General features: G+C 44.2%; 2 protein-coding genes across 13 annotated transcripts in view; one reads left to right on the plus strand and one right to left on the minus strand.

Moving 5' to 3' along the window:
• Window positions 1–20,997, plus strand: part of GlnRS (Glutaminyl-tRNA synthetase) — a 94,162-nt gene that overhangs the window by 8,727 nt on the left and 64,438 nt on the right. The gene's annotated exons all lie outside the window — the stretch shown is intronic.
• LOC111265105 (uncharacterized) overlaps window positions 1–20,997 on the minus strand; it is a 71,522-nt gene that overhangs the window by 6,087 nt on the left and 44,438 nt on the right. For 6 of the 12 annotated variants that reach the window (XR_015312929.1, XR_015312925.1, XR_015312928.1 and 3 more), the window contains exon 6: window positions 16,496–17,780. The exons of 1 other annotated variant lie outside the window; for it this stretch is intronic. Coding sequence is in view for 2 of the 11 variants with exons in the window: in XM_022841502.1 (XP_022697237.1) it covers window positions 17,586–17,780 (195 nt within the window). In the remaining 9 variants the exon portion in view is untranslated. Of the gene's footprint in view, window positions 1–13,629; window positions 17,781–20,997 lie in introns of those variants that run through there. 5 more of the 12 variants (XM_022841502.1, XM_086970346.1, XR_015312931.1 and 2 more) reach the window with 4 other exon arrangements.

A 20,997-nucleotide genomic window follows, 5' to 3' on the forward strand; every position in this document is an offset into this window, starting at 1 on the left:
CATCTAGGCTAATGGCCCTATCCCTGACAGGACTTCATGCGCTGGACCCTGCATTTTCTCTTGTAGTTGCACCACTTCTGCGCTGTGACGCCTTCCCTCGGTTGTGTTTGCTGCTCGACCCTGCTGCTGAACAAACCTTCGGTCACTGTGGAGTTCAGCGAAAACAACGACCGGTCGAGTGGGGCCATGTCGATGGCAGCGGTGATGTCTCTCGTATAATTTCTTCCCCTATTTCTCCAGCTGCTGATTGGAGCTAGTAAGTCGTGGACGGGTCGCCGTTCCAGTTTTGTTCTCGTCATTGCTGCAGCTGCTACCTCCGCCGCCGCCGTCACCGCCACCGCTCTAATACCACGTCGTCGGTATCAGAGCGACCAACGTATCGCTGCTTACTTACTGGCTGCTGCTAGCAGTCGGCGGTTACTTTGGGACATTTGTCGAAGACGAGTCGGGGGCAGTCAGATCGTAAAAGGTGCCGGTCCTTTCTGCAAAAGGAACAAGCGGAGGGCGTCATCATATACTGAAAACAGCCGTATAGCAGGACAACCATGACGAGAGCGAGATGCGATCGTCGTCGTAATAATAGTCGCGTGGTTGGCCCCGTGCAAGCGACAGGCATGTGTATTAGATGGAGATTTTGTACATAACCTCTGGTTGTACATTGGCCCAGCCCGCTGCCATCAACGTAGCGTATTCAGGTTTCGCAAGCGCATATGATATGTAATAGAATGTATGGCTTACTATTAGATTACCGTAATTACATTGCTATACTACTACTGGACTTGTGTAAATTCAGATTTGTGTTGTAGAGAAATTGTAGGGAAAACGGAAACTAAGCGTTGGAGAATCAAGAGAAAGAAAAAAGGAAACAAGCGGTTTCTTAAATGTTTTTATTGTTTGTATATCATCATCTTAGTATCATATCATGATGCTAGCTTCGGGGTATAAGCAATGCACCATTTAGGCTATTCAAGCCAAAAGTGAACAGATTAATTATAGCTTCATTAAAACTGTAGAACGTTTTTTACGGTTTATTTGAACTATGAAGTCAAAGCCATATAAATGTGCACTGGCAGTAGAACGGTACATGGGTAAACATGTATACGCCCATCCTAATCGAGTAAGTCAGCGCATAAAGATATTAGTGAACTGTGTGCCTCTATTGCGTTCTACTGCTTTACTACACTTTGACTGAACTTTCTTGGTTTGGAGGACGCAGGACAGAAACTGTATTCTTAAAGTAAAGAAGAAGTAGCTTAGTTGAGACCGGGAAGCGAGGCTGAGTCGGTTACCGACTTCAGGACAGCTTTCGATAACAGAATCACATTCTGACGCATATACCTGCGCGTATGTAAAACCAAATACGTGTTATACTGCTTCTTTCTAAAAGCCGTATAGTGCATATGGGGACGCATATTACTGTCTTAGCCAGAGGGGAGTGTCCTACTGAGATCTGTTGGGAACAAAAGGCCAGCTTGGCTTGTCGGTTCTAAGAAGCGGAGTAAACCCTGTTCTCTGCTCTATATGTAATATAGGTGTTTCGCTGCACCTCTACTTCACTAATACTGTGAGAGCAAGTGGAGTTGCTGTTCGTTGTCACCGGAGTTTTCCGCTGTTCGAGTAAACGAAGAACGAAGTTCTTGTAATCATGGTACGAAGGCAGCAATATCATTAAAGCGCTAGCGGGTAGACGTTCAAATTGCATCGGGTTCAACAAAGCTAAAATGGCTTACTACTGCGGCAATGAGTAAATTGTCATGTATACAGGTAGGTCAGCGTGCGTTGTTGGCTAGACTTGGCCGCGCTGTCTGTTGGACACCATTAGTCGCAACTGCAAAGATTACCGCTATCAGTAACGACCTTATGGAGTGTAAGATTTCAAGGTTGAGGCTCTACGAATTTTCAGGAGAGAGCCCTATCCATCGTTCGCTAGTGCGTTCAACTTCGATATCACCTAATCGTTCTTTAATCAGTAACAAATGGAGGAGTTGGAACGCCTTTTTTTGGCTATTTTTAGCATTAAGCGCATTAGAAACGTTGTAGAAAGCTGGTTGGCGAAATTGATAATGATGAATAAAGAAATCCTAACGCAATAAAAGAGCAACCTTTTTATCATAATTATCGTATCGTGCTATATAATACTATTACTTACAGTATTGTGGATTTTAATAAAAAAAAATGTCAGTTCCTACAGCACGAAGTGACGGTATCGATAATGATCGTATCGTTCCTGTCCCGTGAACTCCATCACCCGACACGAGCCAGCATCATCTATATATCTAGGCTTCGCCACCGCGCATGGATATCCGTCGTGCCTAGTATTAGATAAACTCACTTCTTTTCTCGTTAACTTGCTCCCCCAATGAAGAGAAATTGAAAGGAGCTCGCGAAGGCAGCAAGCCACCGATATAGACAAAGAAACTGTGATTTATTAATTATATTCGGACGAAAACGGATTGCTCTTCACTGTCTCAGCTGCCTTGGCTTTGGCTCCTTCGCCATTCTTGGTCACCTTCATATTTGACTCGGTTGGTTATTTAGATCCGGCGTCGCTTTCCTGCTCATCGACCTCTGACAGTTCGCCCGTATATATAAAGGCTCTTGTGACTAACTCCTGTTATATCAGCGTATGACGATAGATACTGCTGTCACTGCAAACATTCTTCCATTTCATCTGGCACAGACCAGCTTTTATCTGCCGACGACGGATCCGATGGCTAATATGACGCCGATGTCTTTGGAAGCACCACTGACGAACTATGTCGCGGTAAGTAGAATCTTATGGAAAAGGCGAATAGACAAGGACTACATGGAGAAAAAGAGAAGTCCGAAGAAGTTGAGGATTTGCGAGAAGCACGGAGAATTCCCGCCACCAGCGCCACTGTCAATGAGCTAGCGAGCAAACCGCTTGTGAAGCCTTTGCGTGATGCCTCGAGAACGCGGCCGCGCCTGTGGATGTGCAGACTGCTGAGGGATTACAACGATTTGTCTAAATTTACGCGAACCGGGCTGTCCGGAGGGCTGCAGGAAAGTGCTGGCTAGAATCGGGTAGGATAGGCTCAGGGACAGCGAAGCGACTAAGCCATTCAGGCAAAAAGAGGGCATCGCGCCTATTGACCCCCGCCTGGTCTTCTGACACACAGAACTTTGAGGCAGCCGGTCGTAGAAGACTCATACCGAAACCCACAGATGCTCAGCATCAACTTTACACTTGTACACGCGGACAGAAATACAAATGTTGACGGCATTGGGTGGGAAGGCCAAGCTAGCGGAGTAGCATGAAGTATCAGCGAAGGGATGCGAAGGCGGCGAGTCTTCAGGCTGTACCCGGTATCGGCTGACTGAGCTGATTTCAGTCAGAGGACAGTTACAGGCGAAAAAGGAATAGAGGAGAGAGAAAAAGCGGAGAGATGCGAACATTAGACGTCGTCTATAATAGCCTGCTCGACCTAGGCTAGCTCCGCCTGTTGTTTATCGTTGGCACGTGCGCATGACTATCTTTGCAGGCGAATGTGATTCTCAGCATCGCTAACGGTAGTGCGGCATCAACATCGGCGGCTCCCCGGAGGGCAATGAGGGAATAAGGCAGTGAGACGAGAGTTGAGGCCACGAAGGTTTAAGGCGCACAGAGGGATGTACGTGTACAGTAGGCGTCTGATTCGAATAAAATTTTAGACGCGGCAGGGTAGCCGCTGCTCGGTGCTTGCCAGCCAGTGACGACAAACCGTCAACTAACGGCCAGTGATTAGCAGTCTCTCAGACTGTGGATGGTGTACGTAAACGGGCCTATACACAGTCGAATGAAACAGGAGAAACAATACAAATCGACTGCATTTTTTTTTTAAATGGAAAAATGACGAACTTAATTAACTACAGCACCGGTCGCTCCAAAAAAGAAGGGAAGACGAAAGGGAAGAGTAAATACTGGGAACCCCGTGCAAACCGAAAACTGCTTGACTGTTTTTGGAAATTGGAGGTGGAAGGAGAAGGGTGATTTTCATAAATTAGTAGGCAAATGCCAAACAAACCCGAGAGGACCAGCCTCCGATCAAATGCAGATTTCGCCGCTGCATGCGAAGCAAAAAAGCGTCAGACGCAAATGGGAATGTATTTTAATATTTTTCAGAATTCTTTCTATTATTAATTGATTTTATTGATCATTGGGGAAAATGTTGGTTAAAGACGACTTAAAAGTTTACCGGTATTTCATGGATTTAGAGTATCGTTTGCTTTTTGTACGAAAATGCTTCGGGTAGACCTTCCATAGATTGTTATTTCTTAATTTTCAGAATCTCCTAGTTAATAAGCTGAAAGAAAAAGTTCTGTATAGAGCTTCCATAGAAAATGCCAGCCTGAGTTTAGTTTTGTTATAGAGCTACGTTACCGTTTCACAACTCTTCGTTCTCGAGCATCTCCAGGCATCTATTGTTTACTGAAGTCTAGCTGCTAAAGGAGTGTTATGATCATATAATTAGGCATATGCTTACATGATTGTAAAAAAAAAAACCCTGGAAATTCGTCTTCAGCATCGCAACAGCAACAAAAGCAGCGGTAGTTCGCGCTGTTTATGCAAAGTACGTTTGAACAAAGTACGTTTTGAAGATAGGCGTCCAGCTTTCTTCTCGAAGACATTACCCAGTACGGGTTCTTTCAACATACCAAGATTGTGCCGAAGCTAATCGCAGGGTCAAACGGCGAGTTCTGTATGACTTCCTGTTATTCGTTCTATGTGGGTTTTGCTGGATGTACTCCTTTCTGTACAGTAAAGAACATTCTACCCTACGTACCTTTGGCACTGCCAAAGGCAATTCTATATTTGCCTGAGAATTTCTTAGATACACTATAGACAAGCACTTTGTTGAAATTGGAGCAAACTATTTTTCCCCTTTAGTACTGTACCGGTTTCTTTTAAATTAATAAGATCACAAAAGATGCCTCAGTCTTATATCCTAAACACACGCAATACTAATTTTATTACAATACGTACGTAAGATTTCCATTCGGGGATCCACGCCCATGTTCTTACAATGGATATGGACGTACGACAGAGAACAAACGACCTTTGAACAGCGGTCTAAATACGCAGTCTGTCCATCTACTATATCTGTTTGAACTATCCCCTAGTAACGGCAAATATGTTATGACTCATCACTGATTTACAAAGCTTTCAAAAACGGAAGTGCTTTTTTGCTTATTGTGAGTCGTTTAGATATGTCTTTTATATATATCATATATATACGTATATACTCATGGTACTATTTGTGCTGATGGCATGTAAGTTAAGTTGACGTTTTCAATGAGACCAACTTATTTGAAAACAATATGCTATTTGTGTATGGCTCTAACCCGTGTGCATATCTGGGTATAACGTAAGCAGTGCAAGCTTTGTTGTTCTTACTATATGCACTGTATGCTAATATATGCTCATAACTTGTTTAGAGTATGTCTACCTCATTGAAAGTGTATTTTAATAGTTAAAATGGTCCCACGCTGCATCACCGTAAATCTGTTTAACTACCTGCACATTGTTTTGATTTCCTGTGTACGTCCGCGTTATATATAGCTTTTGTTATTGGAAATAATTTGAAAACTTCGCGCAAACGAAACAACCGAATAATTTCGTTTTATTTTATCCGTCATTTACCAGCGTTTTCCCGTATGTTCAACTACAGTTACCCTTCTTTTTGCTGTAATAGTTTAGCGGGCGTCGGGCCCATAGGCAGCACGAGATGTCCAGTCACAGATGTATTTCAATATTCCGTAGCCTTCTGAGAGCGTTGTTGTTGGCTTTATAATACGTTCTATTTTTGGCCGACGCCGGTTCACTCTCAGCTATGTTTTCCAGTCCTCCATCAGGACATTGGGGGGCGGACGGCGGCCTTTGCGAAATTTTTTTCTTCTTTCTATTCTTACCGCCTGCTCGGTTTTTTTTTTTACCGAAAAAGAGCTTTTCTATGAAGAGACTGAAAGAAGAATGCTGCTTGGCTGCCTGGTAGATGAAATCGATCAGATGAACCAGGAAATTCGGAAAGTTTGGTCCGCCTTTAATTGCCTGCATGTCCTGCTGCTCCTGGAATGGCCGCTACTATGGCTGCTACCGCCCCCGGCTCACAGCTTACCCAGCGTTTCCAGAGTTCCGCCGGTTCTCCTACCGCTGACTTGGCCGGCACAAAAGTGCTTTACACCGCATGGCTGCTATTCCGTTCAGTTTCCAGCTTTTAATTAGAGAACTGGTGATCGTCGCCTTCGTTGAGTGGGACCGGAGTAACACAGAATCTAAACGAAAACGAAAGATTCGCGCGGAACCGTTCGCGTGCCAGCGTGGCTTTCTTTTAGAATTCCACATCTCTCTGGTCTTCTTCGCCTTTCTTCCCGAAATGCGGCAACAGCAATAGGCGATCCTCTCCAACAGCAACGAAATCAGCAGGCCTGTACGCTGCTACTGCTGTTACACAACTGACTCAGCATCGCAAAGGAGTTAAGTTTGGCATTCAGCGCCGTCGCGATCTTTTTCGTTTTAAAGGTACTTCCCGCCGAAGCTTCTGGCAGACCAAATTCCTTACGGCCGCTATGGCAAGAACTGTTGTCTTCGCTCTTCGTTACAGGATAGATGCTTTAAAGACTGTCTTGCGGCATCTGCCCATCACAGCGCGCTTAACTACACAAAGAACGACTTCCATCGAACAGCCACTGGCTATCAAGGCAGTCATTGTTATTACTCCTGATTGAAACTAATTTCTTGGTAAGGTTATCGAAAAAAGAAGTTCTCAAAGCTGCTGGAGGCAATGGAGTAGCTTGAAGAAGTAAGATGAAAATTGAAGTAGCTGTAGTTGTCTGTAGAGGTGACTTACGGTCGGATACTAACGACATTTTGGGTCAGACAAGGCATATGTGTGCCTATGGATATGTATGGATCTCGCGCCTGGCTGCTACGTGCTAGTCGCTCTGCAAATGGAATGGGGAAAAGCCATGAAACATACATATGGTAAGCACGCCACGTGCTTACCATATGTATGTTTCATCGAATCGATCAAAGCGAAAAAAGGGCAACGCGTCAGCAAACGGACGGTAGAAGATGGTCTTGCCCTATAGTTGTCGCTTTCTTGATCAGCCCTCGGTCGGCCACATTTTACATCTGCTTGGATGAGGCTGGCTTTCCATGTCATCAATTCCATAATGTTCTTTGTTAAACGTCGGAGCAGTGGACGAGCCGTTAGACGGAAGGTAACTTTTATAAATACATCAAAGTGTGTGTTACGCTCTCCACGTTGGCTAACTTGAACGAGCGTGTTGATGCTGCTATCTTTGTAGAAGCGGTTCCAGTTAATGACGTCGAAAAGCTATTGGGTCAATGTGTTTTACAACCCAGGTGACATGAGAAATCGCAAAACGCATCTGATAAAATAGTATTATAGGAATATAACAATGGTACTAGGGTGTCACAAACGTGTAGCAAAATTAAATCTGTTTTTAATTACGGTATTTTGCGTTATCTCTGGCTATTTTAGTTCATGTGAAACCGTTTTCGACTGTGAAAAACCTTTGGTATATACATGCCTTCAGCAAGTTACTTAGCTTTGTTAAATTGAACAGTCTCGATATATTGCACATTCGTTTATAGTATATATAGTCTATAGTAGGCTGATTTATAGGTATTGGTTTGGTGCGTGTAGCGAATAACGCCCAAGATATCATTACTACGATATATTCCATATAATACTCGGCCCGAAGAAAGAATCGAACTTGTTTTTCGGCTGATGCTAACAAGGCAATTGGGGCCGCTGTTAGACGGAGCATGGCCTTCGCTAGTGGGAACTGGCTGTCCTTCCTCCTCAGAACATGGCTGAGTGTGTACAGAACCTGTCGTTTTTGGAGCTGGAATTTGACGCCGTCCCATTGATATTGTCGCGGGTAGTACGGCAGTTTACTGTTGGTCAATCAGATCGTATATTGTATATAGTTGAAACTATTTCCTAGGATAGGGAGGTTTCATCCTTTAACAGTTATAATTCTCCATCTTTTTCATGCGTAAAATTAGATATGGCCAGCCCCTCACAGCAAAAGTCCTTTGCGTCAAGTGAGTAAAGGATGCGTCTACAAGGCTGGACTCACGGATTCAGCATCTGACTCGACCTGCCGAAAACAAAATCGCTTCAAACACGCATAGGTGTCTTTGTTCGTCACACAACAGCCAACGAATCATGTGTATTAAAATTACTTTCCGATGCAATTGACGCGATCTGAAGTGCTTCCTCCTCTTCAGGTGGCAAACAATAGCTACCCAGTAATGAAATGTTAGTGCTAAAACGCACGTGTTGATTCTGAACACCTTCTGTAATGTGACCGATTTTTTCTATACGTTTAGGCCTATTGTAATATGTTTGTCATCCTACACACATAGAGGCTTCAATGCATGTATGAATTCTACGCCATAAAAGTCGCGTATTTTTTGCTCGGAAAGAATACATTGTTTCGATAACCTTTCATGTCCAATAGGAGGAATTAATATTTACAACCTAGCCCCCATTTGTTTGCTGTTTGAAATGGACGGTCCCCAAAATGACATGATAATGATCATTTTCACAGTAATACGACTCTTGTTTGTTTCAATTAGCAGTTTTGACCGGTAGAAATTCGCGGACCTTAATATTATGCTTGTTAGCGTTTACTGTTGCACGCGTCTGGTGTTTACCTGATGTTTAAGCTCTGATATCGCGTTACTCTATTTGGTTAAATAGGGACATCACAGGTTACGAAATGACGAGCCAGTATGTCTACAGGCCAGACTCAAGCTTCGTAAGCCGTTTTGAACGGGATACCAGCGTGCTTAGCAGAAGAGAAATCAGTTCAATTGCACCTTACAGTCGCTGTGCAGAAAATCCTATATTATACAGTGCCTCAGGTGTGGCTCAAGCCGCTGTAATTGTAATACTGTTGCTAAAATAGCCAGTCGTTCATATACCGCTCTAACCCTTCATTAGGATTTGGTATAGATCTTATCTGCAAGGCCAAAGCTGGGCCAGTGAGTAAGCCTGAAATAGAGGTTTTCTGTCGATCTGTTCGTTTAATTGTTTACCGACCTGCACCGTTCACAAATTCTACGCGCCCGTTTGTGGGCAGTTGTGCCGCGTACTGCTCTGTATGTCATGATGTAGCCCAGGCGAGAGTTGTTGCGAGATGGTCATCGATTAGTAATGAATGTAAACTGTTTGTTGGCAGACGGCATCCTCAGATCATCATTTCTCGGCAACCATAATCATTGTCAACAGCAGCGAAATGGACAGAGTTATGGGCGGCTGTTTCGTAGAGGAACAGACTGAGCCTTCTGCGACTCGACCCTGTGGTATATCTATAAAATGTACGTGTTTTGTCCTCGTTCGATCTATTGACGTTTCGGCAGGCAGATATACGTCTACAGGTCTAACGAGACCGAATAGGGCGTAAGTAATACGAATCGTAACAACTCGGTGAACTGTTTTGGCGGGTTGCATCACTGTCCCCGAACCCCCCGCCCTTCCCCGTAGCTATTTCGGCAGTATGAAATGTTCAGTAATTTATGCATTCATTCTGCTGTTTGTTCTGTTTTCACCCTACATGCTACCAAAAACTTTGACGTCAGTTATCGAAATTGTCACAGTAGCAACAGTATTTACAACCTTAGCGAAATCACTACGAGCTAAGGAGGGGAGGAACGGAAAAAATATAGGTAGAGCTTGTACGTGCAAGAGTGCTACGCGCCTTGTCAACTATGATCATTACTGGCACAGGAACGAATGGTGCAATAGACGCTGTGTGACGTCGCCAGCGCTACGTGCATAACGTAAGTTGGTACTTTGACGGTTGATTGGCATTGTTCCAGCAAGTAATTCTTCTCGATGATGATGGCCGCTTGTTAATCATAGTAGGGATAGGAAGAAAATTTCTGAATTCTAATGAACTCTAAAGGGGGAATTGAGGCGACGGCAGCCGGTGCGGCTAACGGCCCAGGCTTGCAAAAGCGCTGACCTGATGGATGCAGACTTAACTTGGAGAATCAACCCATTCGACCGGAGCCGGTAGCCAAACGTTTATCGCCCAATACCGGCCGATGTTCTCTCCTTCTCGTCGCCTATCTCCTTTCTCTTCCGCCAACTCCGTCGCTCACTGTGAATTCCATTATTAATTATGCATAAGCCAGGCAACAAGACACAATACATGCAAAATTAATTCCTTCGCAGCATGTCGTCGTCGTATTGTTTCGTGTTGGTAGGTACGTGCGAGTGGGGGGCAGTAGAGGAAGCTACAGCAGCGGCTGCGGCGCATATGATGCCGTGATGTTAAGATGTTGCTGCTTGTCAGCGCTATATTCGGTTTGGCAATGCGAGCTGGGTGGGCAAGCAAGTACCATGGGTCCCGGCCACCCGCCTTTGCTCCCACGTCTTTCTGCGTCGTTATGAACGACATACGATGGGAGCCGTTGATACAGCATTGCGTTAGCTGGCGGCGGCTTCGGCGAGAAAGAGAGAAAGAGTCATGTCACTTGAAGAAGGCGGGCAGTATGAGGGCAAGGAAGCTCAAGTTTACCTAGGATACCTGCTAAACACAAAGTTGTGCGGTGTGTTGTGTAACTCTCAGTATGTTGACCCTCGAGTGGTCAGCACTGCGATGTTATACGTAGATGAATAGATTAGAAAATCTGTTTCAGTGAGTGGCGGTCTGTTTTTCTTATACGATAGTTGTCCCTTAAACGAGACGCAAACGAAAATTCGACATTTTGTTCTTTTGGTCAGCTTGAAGTCAAAAACAACAATACTTCGCTATGAACAAAGTGCAGAAGTTATCAGACGGCTATTTAGGGCACTGAGGCCTGCTGTTAAACTTTTGCCAAGTACGACTAGAATCCTAAGTGAGCAGTTACATAGAAAGTAGGAGGAGACCATATAGATAGAGCTATGTGATACTAGATGTACAGGGTTATGCAAGGTCTTTGTATCAGTGTCAGATGGGCTTAGACATTGTTCAAACTGCCACTCCGACCACTAGTGCTCCGACTAGAGAGACTGCAACATTTTCTCTGCGTAGTTTGAACTAGTTTGCCTTCTTGAAGCTATCGTGGAAGATCGCAGTAGTGTACGGCATCGAGGGTTTTCCGTCTTCTTCGGCGTCACGGAACGCCTTACAGGGTACGTGGGTTCGATGTCTCGCTCTTCTTATGTTTCTTTTATTCTAAACGAAGATCAGCAGCCACTCGATGGGTTGGGCTGCTCGAGGCAACCAGGAGAAAGACACAGCTTCGCTTCGAGGCGATGGTATGTTCCGCATTATGATGATGATTCATATTTTTTTTTCGCTACTCTTACCTTTCTTGGTTCACCCATATTTGCCTGCTAGCTCATTCGTGCGTCTTTGTAGGTGGAGGGGAGGTATCTTTGGTAGATCTTTGGCGTTAGGCCTTGAAGGCAAGGAAGCACGGGGTGCCCTGTACAGGAATCGCTCGCTTTAGCTGCTCTACGATGAATTACTTACTCTCATTGGAATTCTTTTGTTGCGCCCAGATAAGAGGAGTGTACGTATGTCCTCCCGCATACACAACAACACAGCGTACCTTTTGCCATATAGACCTACACGTAGTGTGTGTGTGTGTTGCATACGGAGTTGGCGCTCTTATTCTTCACAAGGGCATATATCTGAGCGCTGAGTAGAAATCAGCATAGGCAGTAAAGCAAACAGGCAGCCTTCATAGTAGCAATTGAAAAATGTAGTCTGATGCTTTTGTCGTTGTTTTTTGCTGCTGTTGCTGTTGTTGTTGATTGCGCTAGCGGTGCTGTTATGAATGGCAGCGAAAACTCTAGCGAAAAATGCGCGGATTCATTCGCGTTCTATGCATATAGTAAGAGCTGGTACAAGCATCGTAACAGTCGGCTTTGGGACAATTTATCCTACAAGTGAATGTGTGTTGGTAGGCGCGCAAAAAGCTCTCACTAATGCCATAAAAAAGCCTGTAGGTCTTTGCTTTTGCATTTAGGCCCGCTAACTGTGACACCATGACTAATCTAAGCGTCACATCGTGTACCCTTCATAGTCTATATGATTTAATATGGACGGCCTTAAAAACTAATTCCTATTCGAGTGGAATCGGGGTTTGTAGTATAGGCTTTGCTTTTTCGGCCGGACAATAGTACCCAAAAATAGAACTAAATCGTCTAATGCGGATATATCATATCACGTGAAAGACAAGCAGTCGCTAACCCAGTTCGTCTGCTATAGGAAGTGCCTCCATCGGTACCATCACACCAGCGGTTTTGTTGATCCTCGACTTCGATGTTACTTGATATCGCCGTTGGCGACCACAATGCTCATGCTGCTTAAAAAACTTTTTATACTTTCATAAAGCTTTCGATACAAAGTAGACGTACTCGAAACCTTTTCTCTATAGAGAGCAGCTGTGATAAGGTTGGCGGCAGAAAAGGTATCCCCTAGGGTTAGCCTCGGACATGGCCTACATTTACCTTTGCGGATGTATGTAGATGTACTGAAGGTATTCAATTGCAAGAAGGCATAACAAACTAGGTAGATAAAACCGACTGTAGAAGTGAGCATCGACGATTCGATGAGCAGGGACAACCACATTCTTGCTTAGGCAGATTATCAAAACGGAAGGTACTTATTACTTGCTTGTAAAGTTGTTATTATTTATTTGTAAAAAAGTGGTCCTATGTGGATACTAATCAATTTTATATATAGTTTGACGTCCAGCAGTATTTGAGGTACGACCTTAAAACTGCTGCTCATTTGTCATGAACTGAATTATTCAATACTGCATGCACTGTATCAGACGACTAATCAACAACATAAACGAGTATTTTTACAGCATTTTGGTAGGTACTGTTTTGGTTTGGACCTAACGGAAATGCTCGCTTTTCCTGTTCTTAAGTGTATTGTGTTTTCTTACGGGAACACGACCCCCCCCCCCCCCGCTCCGCCTGTCATCGGGCCTTTTAGTGTAAAAACCTCGTCGACAATTTTGCGTCTGAAGATCCTGAAGATCTCCACAAGAGTTCCAGGCAAAAAAAGAGGCCTAATTTTCTCTTTAAGAAACAAACAAATCTAGGCGAACAACAGGGAAGAAAAGCAAGAAGCAGAAAGAATACAACATTTTTAAGGACTAAGGGAAATTCGCGTGTCTTTCTTGATCTCTCTACATTTCTGCGCATAGACCTATCTACAATGCCAGACCTTCTACTATATTGTAGTAACTTTATTCTAACTGGTCGTTGGTGATCACGGTCGTTTCTATCAAACGGTAAAATATGATAACGTAAAACTTGCGTTATTTAACGTGAACAAAGGTGATTAGTGAATCAACGGATTGTTGGTAATTACTTCCGTTGGCCAGGCGGTCGAGTACCACAGAGTAATCAATGTGAGGAACTTCGGTCCAGTTCAATCCGAAGTCATCTTGGACATCGCTATTGTAAGGCACGCTCTGTACATAACGGACGTTAATGCTCGATACTCTACAACTGAATGATGACTGTTGTCATGTCACGTAGCAGCATTGTTCCATCAAAATTATGAGAGCAGCCATGAACGTAGTTAACCAGAAACCTAATTCTTCGATTCTGTGCCATAAATAGATTTAATAGTAACATATACGTGTTCGTAGAAGGTTTATTTATTCGGTCATTGTTTATTGTTTGTGAGTATGTTATTATAACACTTCTTCAAGGAGCGTATGTCCCGTATCATTATCTAATATTTGTGCATGATATCCTTCTGCGCGATCCTTTGTTTTTCGTACATCATTGTCGCCATCAACTATCCTTATCAATCTTCTTCCGTTCTCTCCTTTCTCTCATGCTTTATTAATTATGATAACCAGTCAGTCAATTGTTCTCGTTTACGCTATGAACATTAGGCGTCATTATACATACACTTATCCTTCCTATGTTTTGATTATGTCCGCCTATCTTGACAGTCAATTTATAGGCGCTAGTGATATTTGTCCTTCCGAAGACGACGTTCACTTTTTAGTTCGCTCTATCCAATGTCGGTTCTCATCAAGCCTCAGCCGATCTCTAGTCTGTTTTGTCAACGGTTAACGCCGAATCGCGTTGGCTCTTTTGTTGCATCGTGAGGATCAATCAAGCCGATCAATTCGACCCACCTGCGTCGCGGAAATGCCGGCCAAAAGCCAACTTGAATTCGGAAGGGAAGTCCGCCCGGAAAAACTAGTTCCGTCTGAAGCGGCTAAAAGATATCGACGTTCCATAGAGCCGAGAGTATGTCAGTGCACATATCTGCGTGCTCTACGTACTTTGGTCATTATATACTCTAGTATATGCATTGTCCGTGATTATTGGTAATGTTGTTAGTAATGATGTCGAGGCTAAGCTAAGTGTTATTATAGTCATTACAGGTGTCCTAATTATCAATCGTAATGTATAAGGCGAGCAAGCTGTACCTGAACGGACCATTTTGGACTAATAAATAATATTCAGGCTCTAATGCCTATCCATGGTCCACACTAGGACTGACCGACCATCCGCTATAGCTTAATCATATCAACGAAGATTGGAGCTTCTTTTTGCAACATTATCATACGCTGTAATATTTTAGCGTGGAGTAAATGAACTAATAGGTAACTATAGGCATCCATTGATGGTAATAGTTAATATGCGTTTGAGTATGTCTAATTACTGATAATACAAATATACTTATAATAAGGGTAATTTAATAAGGATAGCTGATTATTCATTAAATTGCAACGCAGTGCTAAACGATTATCGTTTCAACACTTTTCCTACTTATCATTTTCACTAAACGAGAGGGAAAAGGAGGTTGATTAATAAGGGCAGATATAGTTTGCACTTGGGTAAGTTAGCGTTTCGTGGTTTCCGCCGAACACGTTGGGTTGGTGCCCTCGTGCCTCGAATTCTGTCGAGCACAACATTGTTGTGTTTATTCGTTTATCTTCATTCCCCACTGCACGGGTGTCTCAGGATTGATTGATTGATGGGAATATCCCTTAGTATTATTTGTTAGGCACAGCTCCTTTCTCAATTGTCTAAGGGGTGTTGACGTTTTCACCAAAGACGTTGTGATAACGGAACGATATTAAATTTTATTATTATGGTTGTCATATGTATTGCGACCATATGGTATCTGCTTAAGAGCACGTGAAGGTAGCATTCACAAAGCAGCAGTCAAAAGGAAATACATTTGAAACGAGATTCATACCCGTAAGGAACATATTTCCTGCTTAATAACCCGAGTAATATATACGTTGATGAGCTCGAATCGTTGTGACTAGACGGGCACGTTCCTAAACAGATAATTAATTAAAAGCGAAATTAATACCCGAATTGTAATAAGGCTTATAATTTTGCTGTTCTAATCATGATCGCTGCTCTTTGTGTGTGATTAAATACGTACCATGGCGGTTGTAGGACATAAACGCAAAGGGACCACGTCGCCGTTTTCGATCTTTTACTCTACCTTTCGGCTCTTAGCGGTTTCTTTCTGATATACGTTTTCGCTTAATTTTGAGATAGCTAATTTAGCTAGCGTTGATTTTGTCCTTAGTGTGTTAGTTCAGTTATGTTTATCTGAACAGCTACCTCTCTAGTACATAATGGCTTTGTTAGTTCTGCAATATATCGATCTTCGCGTGGACTCCGTTTCGTCCTATATGAGCAACCCGGCTGTTTGCTATCAAAACTCAGCCCTAACCTTGGCAGCTATGTATGTATGTATATATACATACATGCTGGGGCATCTTCATTTAAAAAACTTCGACGGGTTGTTTGTTATTCTGGTCGTGTAATCATCTGCTCTTCTTGGCACCAGAAGGCCAGTTCTTTTTAGAACAAAACAACAAACTCATTATGGCAAAATAGTCTCTTGCTTTTGGAATTACAGCGAAGATCAGTTATTATCCGATTTTTCCGGCGAACGTCTACTTTAAAATTCTATAGTTTAAAAACTCCCTTTTTCTACCCAAAATTGATAGGCTAAATTATTGAGTCTCTTCACGGCTTTTGAAGATCCGGAGATTTTCAAGAAGCAAACCGGAGGATCCTCGATAGGGTCGACTGAAAACTCAATTTCACAAGCTCACGATTTCGGGGGGTTCACTTGCATAAAATGCGGTAACCATTAAACTAATTTTTATTTTTTTTTTTCCAGATATGGATGCTTTGCCTTCATCAAAATGAGTTTTTGATGTTTTGTCACTGCTAGTCCTATCTCAATTGATCTCGAATACCCCATAAATATATATATATATACCCATGCCATCCAAAGTTTCTGCCATTTATATGCTACACCGGTTTTTCATCCTGCATTGTATACTTTTTCCGGATACGAATATTAGATTCAAATTGGCGCTAACTATCGACTCGTCAGTCTGTTCATCTATTTGGAATGTATAAGATATCAATATTTTCATATCTATGCATATGTAATAAATTAACAACATATGGGTATAACCTCGTCTTCGAGAATATTTCTCACGCACCCTGTTCCACGTTCCCTGACTTCACTGAAAGTCGTCGCTTTGTCACCTTCATCTTCTTCTAGTTGATTCTTCCAGCTCCAGTCCATTACCTCAGCACTGATACCGATGTGTCTACCCCCATGTAACACTGCCATGTATAGACACCTATGTTTCTTTTACTAAGAGCGCAATTTAGAAAAGGCATGTTCTTCTGTGATTTTATTCAAATAATTATTAATGATCTTTTGATCACCGTAATTATTACTAGCATTGTCGTTTTGTGGTAGTATATATATTCTTTCTATCAAATAAGACGCCGTTAGTTTCATATAGTGGTCATCTGGTATTTACGTACCTTCGAATTCCACTGATTCATCGTCGCCGTTCAAGCAGCACCAACGAGAATCGCGTTGGCCTGTTTTTACTCGCTTTGCATATTGTTCATAGCAGTTAATTTCAGCTTATTCGGCGTTCGTGTTGTGGCTATTATTCTAATTTGCGATCTATTTAAAGTCGGCATTGCCGTCTGCCTACGTTTACGCGTCCATATGTTGGCGTTTGCTCGTTATTTTCTTCTTTTTCGGCTGCTATTCTATACCATTTTCTTGTATCACCATTGCGTGACGTATGCTTGTAACCATCGTTTGTCCGCCACCTCAGTCGACACTGTTCCGGTTACCACGTTCGGCACCGTTGGTGTGATGCGAGGCGGTGTTTGTACATACCAAAAGAAAACAAGCATCGGCAACGGCGCCACCCTGTGAGGAGGTGGACATGAAAGAAGGGTCTCATAGGGCTCTCGATAACCCCTCCCCTAGCGAGCTCAGGCCACTCTCGATCCGCCCGAGCGGTCCGACTGACCAGACTTTCGTGGTACTTTTCCCGTTACGTTAGCCTTCGGCGGCTATTTGTTAGCTAGCCATCCGGTGACACTCGCCCTACTCGCGTCGGTCGAATGTCCGACCAACGTTTCGTCCCGTTCAGGCGCAGCTGGTAGTCATGGCCCGACTTGTCCTTTTAGTAGGCCTGCGAGAAGCGGACGGGTTTTTCCTCGCACTCTTGAGGACTTCCGCGTTCCGGAAAAAAGAAGCGCAGATGAAGACGCCTGGCGCTAGTCTCCTCCGCCGCTTTCGTCTCGCGAGTGTGTCTCAATCCCGCCACCCCACGCCGGGAAGTTTTCATTGACCTCATTACTTGTGTCCGAATGCTGGGACGAGGATCTCCTCGAGTTGGCGACCGAGGGAATCTGCTGCGCGAGTCCTGTACGCGAGTATTTTTCACGTTCCCGCTCATAGTAGACGAAATCCTACGAATAGACAGAAAAATCGCAAAGAATAGCGACAAGCCCAGAGGACCAAGAGAACAAAGGACAGATCGAGCGTGGACGGCGGTGCGGGGATGGGGGATTGCAAGCCAGAGGAAAGATAAAAATAGATAGCGCTCGGGTTGGCGTAAATCGAAAGCCCAAAGAGCCACGTAGCGAATTGACAGATGACACAATCACACACACACAAGGATGGCCGGCGCCAGAAGAATCCAACCGGGGTCCAGACAGAAGCAATAGAAGAATATAAAGGAGATAGAAGCAAATAACAAAAAAAGAAGAGAATTTTAGATGTTTGTATATTTATCTACTGACTTTGGAAAAAACAAAGTAAATATATTAACGATACTAAATGCTATTATTATATAAATGTATAGCGACGTCCTCTACGAGCACAAGACAAACGCTTTACTTATTCTAATCTTGTGAATAGCACCAAATTTATTATGTAATATTACAAAAGTCGTTGCTGTGTTAGCTTTGTTAGTAGTAGCGGGTAGCATGGCAGTACTTTCTGCCTGTATTCTTTCTAATAATAGTTCAGATAGAGTAATAGAATTAACAAAGTGGCCAATGATATAGCGCCGTACGTGCACACTCCCGTGTTGAACGAGTGGAAAATACCGACCGACAAGTGGTTATAACTGGCGGATATGTTCTACGTGAAAAGCCGTAGATGGGCATGCGTTTGCCCGTGTGGCAGGAAGTAAGATTGGCGCTGGACCTCAACGCATCTGCTTCCAATTTGATGCAATGGAAGTATAGGAAAGTCTACTTGAGCCCACCTGGCGTATTGAAACTGGCCTTGTTGTATTTCGTCTCGAAATAGAGCCACCGACGTTCTACTTCGATCATGGTTGTGATTCGTAAACACAGTTTGTTAGTGCATAGTCGTACTTGTTCTGTGCGTGCATTGGAAATCACGTTGTTTCCGGGAGTTTCTCCACTAGAAGCATAATGCGCCAGTGTTGTAACAGCATCTCGAGCGGAGGGAATGATGCAGAAAAAGGTTGGCCGGGCACAGGCGAACGGGTTGGTGGGCTACCAGAGTTGAACTTTGTGGCAGGCATCGCCTTGTGAAGTACGGCAATAGAGAATGCGGGAAAACGACATAACTAAAAGCGGTAGCTGCAGCAGTAACCGCCATTACAGATATGGCTGTGGTCTCAGAAAACAAAGAAAAAACCAAACCTTTGCTAGAGCCTTTTTGGGTTACGTTTGGGTTACTGAAGTGAAACACAACATCAGCTGCAATAGTTGAGTTAGCGTGCGCCAACGCGACTGGTGTAGCGGTCGTTCACCGTTGGTCACCACCGCCGCCGCCATGGTATCGCACTAACCACTTCAGTGGTTGACTAGGGCATGAGTATGGACGGCCATTGTTGCTAATACCTACAACGGCTCCAAGGTGTCTAGCCGTCCAGTGGCAGTGCTATGGATGGATGAAGGCGTTCTGTTGGATAGTTGGCTGGGCGAAATGGTGTTTGCTGCTGCGACGATCATCAAATCAACTAAGCGTGTCAGATAATTAGGCAATTGTATGGCGTGGGCATCATATTTGCTGCTGCCTGTCTCTTAAAAGGAAAATGAGCAGGATAATGAGCAGGAGCCAAAGAACGTAGTAGCGTTTGAATAGCTAGGGTCAATACATGCTGGAAGCTATAGTGTTCTAATTACATAGTATATGCAGTGTTTATTATTCTGTTACCCACAGGGTTTGAATAATAAAAGGATTACGCGCTAGTTATCCAGTGATTACGCGGTCGATAGCGTGATTGAGTCGTCATCGAACAAGCAGCGACTCACAGATAGAAATTGGATGATGGCCAAGGCAGAAATAGGGGCCACCGCACTCGCCCGATATAAATCTGTTTTCCACTTCGACATAAGGACATCGCAGCAGCAAAAACAGAACAAACGGGCGTAGAAGCCGAAGAGTCACGGAGTAAAAGGAGGCTCACAGGGCTCGAGGATAACAAAAACGAATTCTGTTTGATTTCGCCAATAGTAGCAAGACAAGTGGCGGTAGCATTAGCAGCGGCAGGGACCGTTGGTTCGGTCAGCCATTTTATCGTAGAGAGAAAACGGCTCTTCTTCTACCAGCTTTCATTGCTTGTATATATGGGGTCAGTCGGTCTGTGGCTCCCATGTGGCTGCAAGTGTCATACCGTCGCTGATTCTAGATGGAGGAGAGCCGACTTGACTCGGCTCGACTTGATCAATTCCGTTTTGCTCTTCTCTGCTCGGCAAGACCCTCAAATAAGCGGCAGTCCGTCGTGCACAGAGACGCCCTTGGGCCTAACCGAACAGGCCGAAATGTGGGTGGCGGAATCTCTACCGGAAGACTGCTTCAACGCGCGTTATTCACACGGATTGCCTAGACTCTCCGGACACATGGTTTAGGGCCGGTACAACGGTCGTAGTGGTAGTTGTAGTCGTAAGCAAGCAGGTTGCAAGCTGCCTTTATCAAGTCTCGCTAATCGGCTGCTTGTCCGCCCCTGCCTCTTTGTACCAACCGTCAGACGGGCCTCCTCCGCTTATCTCTCTGCTCGACTTGTTCCTCTGGCGACGCAAATGCAAGAAATCCCCTGAACAACGAGGCAACGAGAAATGGCTTGAAGGAACCGCGATGTGGGATGCCAATACATGCCAATAAGTCCGAGACAGTGGAGGCATCGGTATGGAATGGTGAGTGCCTCTTGACGCCCTATGGGACCAGGCTAAACGAGAGCGGATGGCTATGCGCTGCTCTGGGAGGAGAAAGGAAGGGGTAAACATGTGAAGAGGGCGTTGGGAAAATTACTAGTTTGAAATCTTCTTTTCTTTCTTATCTCGCCTTTCTCGTTCTTTGCTTTGTCTTCCTTTTTCTCACTTACAGGCGGCTTTTTCTCGAATCTCCTGGCTTCCCGTCCAGGTCGCTTTACTTACCCTCCGCAGACGTAGCCAGCTAATGCAACGCGACGCAGCTTACTCTTGGTGCTCCCGCCGACGGTAGCTGGTAATGGCTTACCTTCTATTCGCTGTACTTCTTATGAAGCTGCCGCTTGTATGCGGCCAAACTCGTCCTTCCCCTTCTCTCTGTCTTCAGAACCAACCCAGAAGGGCCAGCCAGCTGGGATTGGTCTCCGTTGGACGAAACTGTGCGGACCACTATACAGGACGTAACTGTGCGATGAAGAAGAAAAAGTTGGCTAAAGAT

Source organism: Varroa jacobsoni, unplaced genomic scaffold (assembly GCF_002532875.2).
Source record: "Varroa jacobsoni isolate VJ856 unplaced genomic scaffold, vjacob_1.0 scaffold_934, whole genome shotgun sequence".
Taxonomy (NCBI): domain Eukaryota; kingdom Metazoa; phylum Arthropoda; class Arachnida; order Mesostigmata; family Varroidae; genus Varroa; species Varroa jacobsoni.